General features: G+C 41.4%; 1 protein-coding gene across 2 annotated transcripts in view; it reads right to left on the reverse strand.

Annotated features, from left to right (window-relative positions):
• Window positions 1–1,479: 1,479 nt before the first annotated feature.
• SPTY2D1 (SPT2 chromatin protein domain containing 1) overlaps window positions 1,480–15,209 on the reverse strand; it is a gene marked incomplete at both ends in the record, with an annotated part of 32,300 nt that continues 18,570 nt past the window's right edge. The window contains 5 exons of one of the 2 annotated variants that reach the window (XM_080692703.1): window positions 1,480–1,573; window positions 6,304–6,381; window positions 8,206–8,374; window positions 12,323–12,736; window positions 12,947–14,062. In XM_080692703.1, coding sequence (XP_080548829.1) covers window positions 1,480–1,573; window positions 6,304–6,381; window positions 8,206–8,374; window positions 12,323–12,736; window positions 12,947–14,062 — 1,871 coding nt within the window. Of the gene's footprint in view, window positions 1,574–6,303; window positions 6,382–8,205; window positions 8,375–12,322; window positions 12,737–12,916; window positions 14,063–15,209 lie in introns of both variants that reach the window. The other variant, XM_080692702.1, reaches the window with a different exon arrangement.

Raw genomic sequence — 15,209 nt, forward strand, 5'->3', positions numbered from 1 at the left:
CTGCTGGCCATCCTTGAAACTTGGCTTCTCTCTAGCCCGGTCCCAGGTCATCCTGATTGGAACTGTGTGGACTTGAGGCTTGAGTGATAGAAAGTCTATAGGTACGACTTCAAGAAGGTGAACATGAAAGTTCCACAGCCCAGTGTAACACCAGTAACAGGGAACACCTTTCTCTACCCAGGGACAAAAATCTCTTCACAGTGCATAGTTTGAAATAAAAGTGCAATATGGGTAAAAAGACAAGGTGGTGCTTTTGACACACAAATTTAGTTTTTGGTTTTTCTGCCAGTGATATTTGTTAAGGGGCTTAAGCTAAAAATGCACAGTCGTTCGTTAACATCAAGAGGTACAGGGGCACCTTGGGATTTCAAAATATTTTTATGACGGGAAAAGGGAAGCCTCACATGTCACTTCTTTATTACCCTTTCAAATCCTATGTTTGAATAAAATAACTTTATATTTCTTCAATATAAAAATGAACTTTAGATAAGTCAATTGGCACAATGACTTTGTGTTTTACACTAGAGCCAATATAATAGTAAATCTGAAAGAAAAGTTGGAAAAAAATCTTAAACTGTCCTAACTTGTATTTCAATTTGGAAAATTTTTATTAATTGCCTAATCACCTAAATTAATAAGAATGTTCAGCATCTAATTCATGAATAATGCAGAATATAATATAATTCATTCTACTTTGTCCTTTAAAGTCACAAAGATGACATTTGTATGATTTATTTTACTGTGGTACTGGGGGTGGAACCCAGGGGCTTTTCTACCTCTGGGCTATACTCCCAGACCTGTTTTATACTTTATTTGGAAACAGGGTCTCACTAAGTTGCTGAGCGCCTCATTAAGTAACTGAGGCTGGCTTCGAACCTGTGTGATCCTCCTGTCTCAGCCTCCCAAGCGCTGGGATTACAAGTCTGCGCCACCACGCCCGGCAAATTGTATGATTTATGAAGTCTATTTAATATTTTTTAGTTCTTGATCCACATATATAGATTAGGACAGGTCACTTTATTGCTGGCAATAGTCACATAAGGGCCAGGTTCCCCATAAAGACAGTAAGTTTGATTAAGAGCTGGGCAGTGTCCTACTCATGTCAGCAATAGGATTATAAGGAGTCAAGAGGCAATCTCTTTTTCTTTTTCCTTTTAAAGAAGCAAAGGAACAATAGAAGATTGACTGACTGGTGAGTGGCCCCACATTAGAGTGCATAGCTCATCAGGATCAAGGCTGGCATCTGTGAACAGTTAACTTCATAAGAGCACACTGTGGGCATTATATTATCTGTATTACAGATTTTACCCTGGAGTATTTGAAAATACTTTATGCTCAAATGACAGCCTGCAAATGACAGTATGCGTTCCTTCTCCTTGAATACCTAAGTATAAATCTAAAATAAGGGGGCTTGAATAGTCTGAAGGCGAGAAATCCTTGCAGCAGTGTTTCCAGAGTTTCAAAAAAATAAAGCAGCAGCTAACGTCTCTTCAGCTTCTTGGCTTTTCGACGTTTCATTTCTTCTTCTTCACGTCTCATTTCCTCTAAGTCCTCTTGCATACCTAGTCTTAAACTGTTGAAAAAAAAAATTAAACGGTGTTTGTCAATATATGTACAATTACCATTTATCTGTGGGTGTGTGGCAGTGGGGAGTGATCCCAGAGGCATTCTACCTCTGAGATACACTGTAGTCCTATTTTATTTTTAAAACATGGTTTCGCTAGTTGGTGAGAGTCTCACTACTTGCTGAGGCTGTCCTTGAACCGGTTATCCCCCTGTTTCAGCCTCCAAAGTACTGGGATTACAGGGCTGTACCACCATGCCTAGCTGAAATTTTAAAGAGCAAGAAAAAAATTTCAACTGGGAGATCACATGAATTGTGCTATTAAATACCTTAATCTGAGCATGGTGGCATATAATGGCATATATTTGTAATCCCAGTACTTGGGAGGAGGCCGAGATAGAAGAATTGCAGGTTTGAAGGCAGGCTCAGCAACTTGGTAAGGTCTTCTGTAACTTAGACCCTGTTTCTAAATAAGAAATAAAATTGGGCTTAGGGTGTAACTTGGAGGTAGAATGCCTCAGGGTTCAGTCCCCAGTAACTTCTCCAAAAAAGTCTTAATATTCCTATTAAAATAATAAATACAAATTCATTGCAAAAGCTTTTAAAAACCATTTACTCATTAAATTAACATTCCTTCCGGGCATGGTGGCACATGCTTGTAATCCCCGCGCTTGGGAGGCGGAGACAGGAGGATCACGCAGGTTCGAAGTCAGCCAAACTGGCTTAAGAGACCTTGTTTCCAAATAAAAATATAAAAAATGGGCCTGGTAGTGTAGCCCGGAGGTATAAGGGTTTCCAGGAACCCCAGTACCACACACACACACACACACACACACACACACACACACACACAAAATAATAAAAATAAATAAATAAACATTCCTGTTCTTTCTCAACACTTAATCTGAAGTGCTTTTTGTTTCCCAATTTTTCTCTAGTTCCCACATAGGAGACAAAACATGTGACTCTCTACTTTCTTAGACTAGCTAATCTCACTTAGCATACTATTCTTTACTTCCATCCATTTTCTTGCAAATGACATAATTTTGTTCTTCATGGCTTAATTAAATCCACTATATATATATATATATATATATATATACACACACACACACACACACACACCAGTTTTATAACCCACGTATCTGTTAATAGATCTAGTTCCAAAGTTTGGCTATTGTGAATTGTGGATATGCACGTAACACTGTAATAATCTGATACAGCTGGGTCATATGGTGGCTCCATTCTTAACAATTCTTCTGAGGAACCTGCAAACTGATATCTATAAAGGCTATACTAATTTGTAATCACTGTTGCAACAAAGCCAAGTTTGTGACTTTGCAATTACTAGAAAAGGGCACAGGACCAATTCTCCAACATACAGGTACTGGTAGAAACTTCCTCAATAACACCCCAAAGTTCAGGAAGAAAACAAACAAAAAATGAGAATCAATAAGATGGCATTAAATTAAAAAGCTTCTATGCAGCAAAGGAAACAAGAGTCTGAACAGAGAGCCTAGAGAATGGGAGAAAAATCTTTGTTTGCTACTCCTCTAGTAGAGGACTAACAGCTAGAACATTAAAAAAAACTTAAAAAGCACACACAAAAAAAACAACCCAAATTTTTTAAAAAAGGGCTATCCAACCATAAATCTACTAAAACAGAAATCCAGAAAACAATTCCATTTAGGATATCCCACAAAAAAATAAAATACTTAGGAATAAATTTAACCAAGGAGTTTAGACCTCCACAAAGAAAATTATAAAACATTAAATAAAGAAATCGAAGACCACCTTAGGAGATGGAAAGATCTTCCATGTTCTTGGATAGGCAGAGTAAATACTATCAAAATGGCCATTCTTCCAAAAGTGACCTACAGATTCAATGCAATACCCAATTAATGACCAAGGTCACTCCTCACATACATAGAAAATTCAGTCCTTAAATTCATTTGGAACAACAACCCAGAATAGCCAAAGTAATTCTCAGCAACAAGAACCATGCAGGAGGCATCACAATACCTGACTTCAAACTTCAAACTATACTACAAAGCCACAGTAACAAAAACAGCATGGTCCCGGCACAAAAACAGACACATAGACTAATGGAACAGAATAGAATAGAAGACTCAAAAACAAATTCACAAACAGCCAATTGATTTTTGACAGAGTCCAAAAGCATACACTGGAAAAAAGATAGCTTCTTCAACAAATGGTGTTGGCAAAACTGGCTAACCATATGCAGAAAAATTGACATAAACCCTCCTCTCTCACCCTACACCAGAGCCAATTCAAGATGGATCAAGGATTTGGAAATCAGACCAGAGACCTTGCAGTTCCTTGAAGAGGGCATAGGTCTAACACTTCAACACACAGGCACAGGTAAAATCTTTCTCATTAAGACCCCAAAGGCACAAGAAATTAAAAGGAGGATGAATACATGGGATTGAATTGTAGAGCTTCTGTAGAGCAAAAGAAACTATCAAGAACCTCAACTGAGAGCCAACAGAATAGGAGAAAATTTTTTCCAACAATTCCTCTGATAGGGACTAATATCTAGAATATACAGAGAACCCAAAAAATTCACAGCTAAGAAAACAATCCAATCAAAAAATGGGCAAGTAAACTAAACAGACACTTCACAAAAGAAAAAATTAAAATGGCCAATAAACGTATGAAAAATCTTTAGCAATCAGAGAGATGCAAATCAAAACTACCCTGAGAATACACTTAACTCCAATGAGAATGGCAATCATTAAAAACATAAACAATAATTCTGGCAAGGATTTAGAGAAGCAGAAACTCTAATACATTGTTGAAGGATTGCAAATTAGTGCAACTACTTTGGAAAACAGTATGGAGGATCCTCAGAAGAAGAGGAAACAAAACTACCCAAAAGAGTGGAAACAAAACTACCAAACTAAGCCGGGCGTGGTGGCGCACGCTTGTAATCCCGCGCTTGGGAGGCTAAGACAGGAGGATCATGCAGGTTCGAAGCCAGCCTCAGCTACTTAGTGAGGCTCTCAGCAACTTAGTGAGACCCTGTTTCTAATAAAAGATAAATGGGTCTGGGAGTATAGCCCGGAGGTAGAAAGCCCCTGGGTTCCACCCCCAGTACCACCAAAAAAAAAAAAAAAAAACCAACCAAACTAATGCATGCATATCTATGTTCACAGCAGCACAATCGACAATGGCTAAACTATGGCACCAGCCAAGATGTCCATCAACACATGAATGGATTCTAAAACTATAGAATATGTACACAATGGAATTTTTTTTTTTTTTTTTTTTTTTTTGGTGGTACTGGGGTTCCTGGAAGCCCTTCTACCTCCGGGCTACACTCCCAGACCTATTTTATATTTTTTTATTTGGAAACAGGGTCTCTTTGAACCAGCGCGATCCTCCTGTCTTCGCCTCCCAAGCGCGGGGATTACAAGCGTGCGCCACCACACCTGGCATACACAATAAAATTTTACTCAGCCATATAGAACAACAAAATTTTGCCATTTGCAGAGAAATGGATGAACTGGAGAACATTATGCTAGTTGAGATTAGTCACAAAAAATAAATGCTCTCCCTAATATGCAGAAGCTAGGGAGAAAAAAGGTCACAGGAATTCTAGACAAAGGAGTAACCATAGATGGGAAAATAAGGCAAACTAACTGAGGGGGATAGGAGGAGGAAAGAAGGAAATTCCCTAATGTACATGATGTACATTCATAAACATATCAAGGTCAATCAGTAAGCCAAACATAAAAAAGGAGGGGAGGGAATAGGGTGAGAATGGGGCGGGGGGAAGGGCTATCAAACTAAATAGATACTTCTTAAAGGAAGCAATACAAATGTCCAATAAATACATTAAAAATTTTAACATCATCAGCAGTGTCAAAACTATATTGAGATTGCATCTAACCCATTTGGAATGGAAGCCATCAAGAATAAAACAAAGCTGAGGTCTGAAATCAGCCTCAGCGATTTAACAAGGCTCGCAGCAACCTAGCAAAATCTTGCTTCAATTTTTAAAAAAGGGCCGGGGTAAAACTCTGAGGTGGAATGTCCCTGAGTTCAAATCTCAGAACTACAAAAAAATTAAAAATAATATAAATGCTGGCTAGGATGTGGGAAAACAGGAGCCCTTACACACTATTAGCTTAACGTGTTTACAGAAGGAAGGCCATCAGGGAGAAAGAGGTTTAGTTTTGTGGGCTGAGACTGAGGTTGAATTATTTACCCATAATAATTATTATTGATTATACTATAACAAAGTGATCACTTGTTATCCCTACCTGAGAAATTAGCATTAAGTTTACTAGCTGGTAACCAAACAGGAATCAGATGGAGAAAATCTGATTTACCTCCACTGGTTACCCACGGCCAGCAAAGTTACAGTTTAACAGGTCTGAAATGAGTGTTATGGGGAAAGAAGTGCAAAAAATTTCCCAAGGATTAATGGAGGCCTCTACTACTTATCCTATGTTACACACGGGAGGCACTGTAAGCACCTTGCACATACTGTATAAATCCTCACAATACCTCAATGAGTGAACAGTATACTCTCATTTTACAAATGAGAAAACATTTAGAAAAGCTAAGGAATTTGTCTGAGGCCCCTACAGCTAATAAGCAGGATTGTAATTCAGAATTGTGCGGCCCAGATCCCCCTGTTCCTAATAGCACAACTGTAGCAATAAGCAGAACATTTTAGGAATTTGTACACAAACGTGCCACTTTATACTTACCTCTTTGCTTCCTCCTTCTGTTGCTCTTTCCAGCTACTCTCCATGTAACGTAAGGCATAATCACTTTCATCTTTGTATCTGATCAAAGGAAATCAAAGTTGTAAAAAAAAATTTAACTTCCTAAAGGAACTACATCCTGTTATCTAAAAAACCAACATCTTTACAACTAAAGCAAGCACACACTGAGGATTACTCCTCCTTGCTCAGGGAATGAGAGGGATAAGCAATAGGTAGAAATGGGTTTCTGAAGTAAAGACAAATTAAATGAGCCCTAATTACTTTCAGACAGAAACTATTTTTGAATCTAATGTTAACGAAGGTAACAATCCAACAATGCTTCCTTAATTCACTTGATAATTTTTAAAAGCACAATATAAAAATTATTCGGTATATATTACTCTAATTTGAGCTTCGCAACTTTTGCCAGATGAGAAAGGATTTTAGAATAGGAAACTGGAGTAAACAGGTTAATGGTCTGAAAGAGAACTTATAGCTAGGCTAGTGGCAGCACTTAGATTATTATTTTTTCCTACTTCTTCCTTTTTCGGTAATACTAGGTATTGGACCCAGGAGCATTCTACCTCTGAGCTATACCCCCAGCCCTTTTTATTCTGAAACAGTGTCTTGCTAGGTTGTTGAAGCTCTTCTCAAACCTGAAATCCTCCTATCTTCAGCCTCCCAACTCCTGCTTCTCCACCCTTAATATGCACATATATGAATTACCTGGGGACTTTATAAAGCCAATTGGACCAGCACGATTGAGGTGAGCCATCTGTAACAAGTCCTCAAGTTTATAAACGCTGCTGGTCCCATACTGCTGTCCAGAGATCACATTCTTTTTTGTACTGGGGATTGAATCCATGGAGACACTTACCTCCAAGGTATACCCTCAGCCTCTTTTGTTTCAAAACAGGGTTTTACTAGGTTGCTCAGAGTCTTGCTATATTGCTGAGGCTGGCCTCAAACTTGTGATCCTCCTGTCTCAGCCTTCTAAGTACTGGGATCACAGGCATATACCTCCATGCCTGGCTCTGGGACCACATTCTCAAGTAACAAAACTTCATATCAAAAGAAGGTATCAAATCAATGCTAATCAATTTCTAATCTACTACATGAAACTTTCACTCTCCTTAAGTACATATTTTACAAAGACAACAATTCAAAAAATATTCTGGCCCTTGTGCAAATAATTACATATTATTCTGAATTCTAGAATATAAGTGTCAAAAGAGTAAGTCTATTTAGAATAACAATCATCAGTCTGGTGTGGTGGCATATACTTTTAATATCAGTACTTGGGAGGCTGAGACAAGAGGATCGCAGATTTGAAGTTAGCCTCAGCAATTTAGTGGGGCTGTCATCTATTTACTGAGTCCCTGTTTCCAAACAATAAAAAAAGGGCTAACAATGTAGCTCAAAGGTAGAATGCCCCTGGGTTCAACCCTTAGTACCACAAAAGAAAGAAAAAAAAAAATGTGTGGTGGCACACATTTATAATCCCAGTAGTTGGAAGGCTAAGACAGAAGGATTGCAGGATTGCAGGCTTGCAGCCAGCCTCAGCAACTCAGTAAGGCCCTCTACAACTGGGTAAGATCCTGTTTCAAAAGTTAAAAAATAAATAAATAAAAGTAGGGCTGGGGGTATAGTTCAGAGGAAGAATGCCTCTGTGTTCAATCCCCAGTACCACAAAATAAATAAAAGTGAAAAGTAGGCTGGGCGTGGTGGTGCATGCTTATAATCCCATTATCTGAGAGGCTGAGCCAGGAGGATCGTGGCTGGGGGTGTAGCGCTCCACAGTGCACTTGGTAGAATGCCCTTGTGTTCAATTTCAATCCCCAGTTGCACACACACACACACACACACACACACACACACACACACACACAATCTTTTCAGACTTACTTTTTTCGGTCATAACCAAAAATCTCTCGGATGTGCTTGGATATTTCTTCCTGAGGTTCTCCTTCGTCTTCGATGAAATCATCCATTTCAGAATCATATTCATCATCATCTTCCTCTTCATAATCTCGCTGCCTTTTGTAACCAGGAGGGAAGGGAAGTCTTTGAGGACCTAAGAACAGAAACCATTACTTGTAAGAAGACTGAAACGTAAACTATTTTTAGCAGAGTTCTATATAAACTGAGATTTTGCAAAACCAGCCAGGCATGGTGGTATATGCCTATAATCCTAGTACTTGGGAGGGAGAGAAAGGAGGATCACAGGCTCAAGGCCAGCCTCAGCGACTGAGCAAAGCCCTCTGCAACTTAGTGAGACCCTGTTTCAAAAGAAATATGGGCTGATGGTATAGCTCAGAGGCAGAATGCCCCGGGGTTAGAGGTTCAATACAGACAGACACACACACACAGACACAGACACACACACACACACACACACAGACACACACACACACACACACACACACACACACACACACACACACACACACACAGAGCAGACAGGCTAGCTCTCAGCTTGGTATCATTACATTATCCCTGCTATGTATGGTATCCAGAAGGAACAGAACTGTTTATCCCAGGGCTTTACTAGAAGTGTCTTGTTACATTTTCTAGCTTAGTAGTGCCCATATTTTGAGATTTAAAAGATCAGTAAAAGTTCTAAAAATGAATAAGTAAAAATTACAAACTGCTAACATAATTCTGCCAAGACACCAATAGTAGTACCCTTCTATTTTCAATCACCATGGTTTTATCTAAAAATTTCAGGTCCTAAGCATGCCTGTAAGACCCAGCTATTTAGGAGGCTAGAACAGGAGGATCCCTTTGAGCCTAGGAGCTTGAGGCCAAGGAGAGCAACACAATGACACTCTATTTTAAAAAGTCCAAAGAAATAAAAAATATTCTCAGAATTAGATAATTGTTATAACTAAGTTTGTAGGAAAAACTCACTACATTATCCTATTTTTGTCATTTTGCCAAAAGATTGATATATGGTTTGCAAAAGACAGGCACTGATTAATAGACCAGTATCTGGGAACAAATGCTTCAATTGATAGAAATTCTGACTTTCTTTGATTATAGAAACTCCTTTTGTTCTTTTACAGTTGCTTTTAATATGCTTGGCCTATCTCCCTAGCTCAGTTTCTAAACTATGACATTTTGGGCCAGATTCTTTGTTGTAGGGATTGTCCTCTGCAGTGTATTAGTATTCTGAGCTTCTACACATGGGATCCTCTGCCCCTAATTTGTGACAATAAAAAATGTCTCCCTGTGTTGAACTGGGTTGCTGGTTGTTTGAAGTCTCTCGCAAGAATGACTTGGTGTCCAAGATTATTGTGTGTGTGTGTGTGTGTGTGTGTGTGTGTGTGTGTTGCTGGGGATAGAACCCAGAGGCTTTCTACCTCTGGGCCACACTCTCAGACCTATTTTCTATTTTATTTGGAAACAGGGTCTCACTGAGTTGCTGAGAGCCTCACTAAGTAGCTGAGGCTGGCTTTGAACCTGTGCCACCCTCCTGTCTCTCAGCCTCCCAAGTGCTGGGATTACAAGCGTGCGCCACCACACCTGGCTTCAAGATGATGATGATGATGATGATGATTTCGGGTCTGGGGATGGAACCCAGAGGCATTTGATCTCCGAGGTACACCCCCTGCCCAATTTTCAATTTTTTATTCTTTATTTTGAAACAGGGTCTCACTGAGTTGCAGAGGGCCTCACTAAGTAGCTGAGGCTGTCTGCAAACCGCGATCCTCTGGTCTCAGCCTCCCAAATGCTGGGATTATAAGTGTTCGCCACCACGCCCGGCTTCAAGATTATTATTTTTAATATTGGAGTCAGCCAAGAGAAGCCAGGCAATTCTCCTGTCCGCCTCCTACAGCCAAAACCTTTCTTTTATAGAAAGCTTAAACAAAGCAAATGGCAAAGAGGTCATAAGTTAAGTTTCAGGGTACAGGCCAGGTTTAGGGAAAGACAGGCATGGGACAAGTTTAGAGCAAGGGTTAAACATTACTGGATGGAGAAGACAAAGACCACACTTTTTTTTTTTAGACCACACTCTTATCGATTCCATCAGGTCTCTTATCATTTGTCCTCCTGAGGACAAAACCCACCCAGCCAATACTGTGTACTCAGTTTGAGTTGGTCTAAGATTTTTAACCTCAGCAGGTGGGCCCAAGATTGCTCCCAATACCTCAGGACAATGCAAAACGTCCCATGGGGGGGTGGGGGGGAATCACTGGTTTAGCTGATTTAGGAAATTCAAAGGTATTCCATCATTGGTTTCTCTTTATATTCTCCATGGTGCCTTATAAGTGCTTTAACAAATGCCTATGAGCATGAACCAACCATGACCTAGCAGCTAGCAGGTGCCACCTATAATCATGTATCTTACAACAGCACATTCCTAAAGAACCAGTGGTTACTATCTTGATACTATCCAGTCCAAGGAAGAAAAACACAAGGATAGCCTAAAATAGCTCCATATAATAGGTTGTCTGCCGGGCATGGTGGTGAACACTTTTAATTCCAATACTTGGGAGGCTAAGACAGGAGGATCACAGGTTGAAGTCCAGCCTCAGTAATATAATGAGGCCCTCAGCAACTTAGCGAGATCTGTTTCAAAATAAAAAACAAAACAAAACAGAGTGCCGGGAGTAGTGGTGCACACTTGTACTCTCAGCGTTTGGGAGGCTGAAGATAGGAGGATCGCACAGGTTCAAAGCCAGCCTCAGCTATTTAGTGAGGCTCTCAGTAACTTAGTGAGACCTTGCTTCCAAATAAAATATAAAAAATAGGTCTGGGAGTACAGACCGGAGGTAGAAAAGCCCCTGGGTTCCACCCCCCAGTACCACCAAAAAAAATAAAACAGAGCTGGGGGTGTAGCTCAGAGGTAGAATGCTCCTAGGGAGGTTCAATTCCCAGTATCAAACACAAACACACAAAAGTGCCTAATAAATTTTTGCTCAACAATTCACCCAAAGATTTCAAGCTTACAATACTCTAATCCTCACACGGGTTCGAAGCCAGCCTTGGCTACTTAGGCTTTCAGCAACTTAGTGAGACCCTGTTTCCAAATAAAGTATAAAAAAGGTCTGGGAGTATAGCCCGGAGGTAGAAAGCCTCTGGGTTCCACCCCCAGTACCACCAAAAAATAAAAAATAAAATAAAAAATAAATAAATACTCTGATCCCTGAAGACAGATCTTTATAGTCTCTACAAAAGATTTATCCATAGCCAGGCGTGGTGGCGCACGCTTATGATCCCCGTGCTTGGGAGGCTGAGACAGGAGGATCGCATGGGTTCGAAGCCAGCCTCAGCTACTGAGTGAGGCTCTCAGCAATTTAGTGAGACCCTGTTTCCAAATAAAGTATAAAATAGGTCTGGTAGTATAGCCCGGAGGTAGAAAGCCTCTGGGTTCCACCACCAGTACCACCAAAAAAAAAAAAAAAAAGATTTATCCTTTGATAAATTATTTATCCATAAGGCATGTGCAGCCATCCTATATCATAAATCATAAAGCTAAGTTTATTATGCTTGAGAACATTGCAGGGATGAACAGAGGTTCTCAGATGAGTCTCTAAAAACTTCTCTAAGGCACAATCATTAAAAGAACTTTCAATAATGTGAGACTATAGTGCTCCAATAAAAAAATAATTTCAGCTGGGCATGTTGGCACATGCTTATCATCCCAGCATTTGGGAGGCTGAGACAGGAGGATCACAGTTCGCTGACAGGCTCGGCTACTTAAGTGGTTACTTAAGTGAGGCCCTCTGCAACTTGGTGAGACCCTGTTTCAAAATAAAGAATAAAAATAGGGCAGGGAGTGTAGCTTGGAGGTCGAATGCTCCTGGGTTCCATCCCCAGACCCGCAAAACAAAACAAAACAAAAAAAAAAACCTTTAAAAAAAGAATATTCAGGCACGGGGCAGACATAAACATTTATATTCTATCAACATTAGGATACATGAAAGGGCACATGTAAGGATTCACAGGGTCCCTGGTTATATAAAGTAATTTCCCTAGTAACAAATACATACTCCTGAGGGTGAAAGGCAATTTTTACCTTGGGCAGATCTGTAGCCAGATAAGGGAGGCTTCATTCCATTCATCTGTCCATTGCTGGAACGGCTAATAATATTCTTAGAAGAAATTGTTTCTGCGACGACGGTGCACTTGGGCTTTATGAGGGGACCTGGACTACTAACTGTACGCCCAGGTCCTAAGTTGCTCACTGGTCTTCCAGGACCTGAACTATTGACCATACGTCCAGCTGAAACTGAGCCACTTCCGGATCTCCCAGGCCCATGGACTGAGCGACCAGGGGGCCCTGAGCCACTCACTGGTCGTCGAATGTCGTGTGGACTGCTTACAGGCCGCCCAGGGCCTCCAGAGGTGCCCACAAGTCTTCCAGAACTACCTGAGCCATTGATGGGTCGCCCAGGGCCACCTGAGCTGCTTACAGGTCGCCCAGGGCCACCTGAGCTGCTTGTAGTTCGCCCAGGACCACCTGAGCTGCTTGTAGGTCGCCCAGGACCACCTGAGCTGCTTGTAGTTCGCCCAGGACCACCTGAGCTGCTTGTAGTTCGCCCAGGACCACCTGAGATGCTTGTAGTTCGCACAGGACCACCTGAGCTGCTTGTAGGTCGCCCAGGACCACCTGAGCTGCTTGTAGGTCGTCCAGGACCACTTATACCAGTGACTGCTCGCCCAGAGGGATGTGAGTCGCTGGTTGGCTTCTTGGTCCCACTGACTGATCGCTCATGTCCTGAGCTAGAGCTGCCATTCTGGTGCCTGGGCACAGGGCCAGAACTTAGTGTGGGTCTAGCAGTCCCTGTGTTGGTCCAGCTAGGGGCTGAGCTGCCTGGCTGCCTGACACCTGGGCTCTTAGCCTTATTGTGTGGGGTGGCCACAGGCCCAGGCTTGGAATGGCTAGGATGGGAAGGGGGAGATTTTTTGGCTTTGTGCTCAGTAGCGGATTTCTGAGTCCCACTAGCAGAAGAAGTCTTTGGGACACTTGGTGAACAGGTGCTGGGGCGGGGCTTTCCAGTCCCATTGAAAACAGGTCTGTCATGACTCTCACGAAGGGAAGGATGGGAGCTCTTGCCAGATGCTGCCTTGGTCCTCTCTCCTGGCATGGATTTGGATGAAGATAATGTTGCATGCTTCTCATAGCCTGTGCTGGGTCTGGGTTTCTTCTCAGTATGAGAGTTGGGCATTCCTTTGGAAGAATGCCTGTCCCCAGAACCTTTGCAAAGTTTTGTGCCCATACTTTCTTTCTGAGAGGGTGCCTTTTTGGACACAGTTGGAGGTAGTTTTGCATCTGTCTCAAGTTTCTTTTTCCGACGCTTTCGTTCAAGGAATTCTCGCTCCCTAAGTTCTTCCGCCGTCATAGGCCGCTCTTCTGTTTTCTTCACTACCTTGATCTCCACTGGTTCAAACTGTTTTTTCTCAGCCAACCTCAGTAAATCAGTGAAGTTCATGGGTGGTGGGGCACTTTTAAGGGGGACCTTTGGTTTGCTTTCAACTTTGGGAGGTACTTGCTCTTCCTCATACTCTGGCTCTGACTCTACTTGATTGTATTCTAAAAATTCATCCTCTTCCTCCATTTCATACTCTTGGTCTGTTCCTTGGCTGGCGTGGCTTTCCAGTGGCTGCCTCTTCTTTGACTTTTCTTCAACAGGAATCCCATTGTAACCATGGAAATTATCCTTTGTCCTCTTGGCCATAGCTCTAGCTTTCTTATCATGTTTGAGCTCAATTCGTTTTTTCACCAATTGTTCTTTTCTCCTTTTCTCTTCTAAGGCTAAAAGGACAAAATAAGAACATATTATTTCAAGGCCTCAAGGTAGCAGTGTGCTCATTTGATATGAGGTGGCCAAAACATGAAAAATGTTCAGGTTAGAGTCTGATGGTGTCTAGGAATCATATGTGGCAGGCATTTGAGCAAGTATCAACTGAGTCATCTCTACATGAGTGCGTTGCATATGGGTTTTTCTATATGACTCATCAAGTAGCAGACTTGGTTTTCAGCTGTAAATACAGAAAAGGAGGGAGGTGTGTTGGTATGAGCTTATAATCCTACAGACCTGGTAGGCTTGAAGCAGGAGGATATCAAGAGGCTAGCCTCGAGCCAGGCATGGTGGCACACACTTGTAATCCCCGCGCTTGGGAGGCTGAGACAGGAGGATCCCGCGGGTTCGAAGCCAGCCTCAGCTACTTATGGAGGAGGCTCTCAGCAACTTAGTGAGACCCTGTTTCCAAATAAAATATTTAAAAAATAGGTCTGGGAATATAGCCCAGAGGTAGAAAGCCTCTGGGTTCCACCCCCAGTACCACCAAAAAAGAAAAAGAAAAAAAAGAGGCTAGCCTTGGCAACTTAGTGAGATACTGTCTCAAAATAAAATAAGTAAATGAAAAGAACTGAAGATGTAGCTCAGTGGCAGAGTGCCCCTGGGTTCAAGTTTCAGCAAAATAAATACATAAATACATGTATGTATACATACAGAAATAAATATATCAAGTTAGAGGAATATTGATGCTCACTTAGGTGTATGAAGTAAAACAACTAGTTATGCACCGTGGTTTAAAAACATCACCATGTTAACCTTTAAGATGAGCATTCTTATTAATTAAAAAAAAAAAAAGCTGAAAGTCTCAGAACCAAGGTTAAAAACTGGAGTTCTCATTGGGGAATCAATATGGCCAATTAGAAAAATGGTCATTAACCACCCCCCCCCGCCCAGTTTCTTTTTTTCCTTAAGAAGCAGTGTTTCTGAGTGTGGTGGTACACATCTGTAATTCCAGTACCCGGGAGGCTGAGACAGCAGGATCAAAGGTTCAAGGGCAGCCTCAGCAACACAATGAAGACTCTCAGCAACCTAGTAAAACTCTTCCAAACTAGCAAAGTGCTGGGGTGATAGCTCAATCTCCAGTACCACAAAAGGGAAAAG

Source organism: Muscardinus avellanarius (assembly GCF_963383645.1).
Source record: "Muscardinus avellanarius genome assembly, chromosome: 1".
Taxonomy (NCBI): domain Eukaryota; kingdom Metazoa; phylum Chordata; class Mammalia; order Rodentia; family Gliridae; genus Muscardinus; species Muscardinus avellanarius.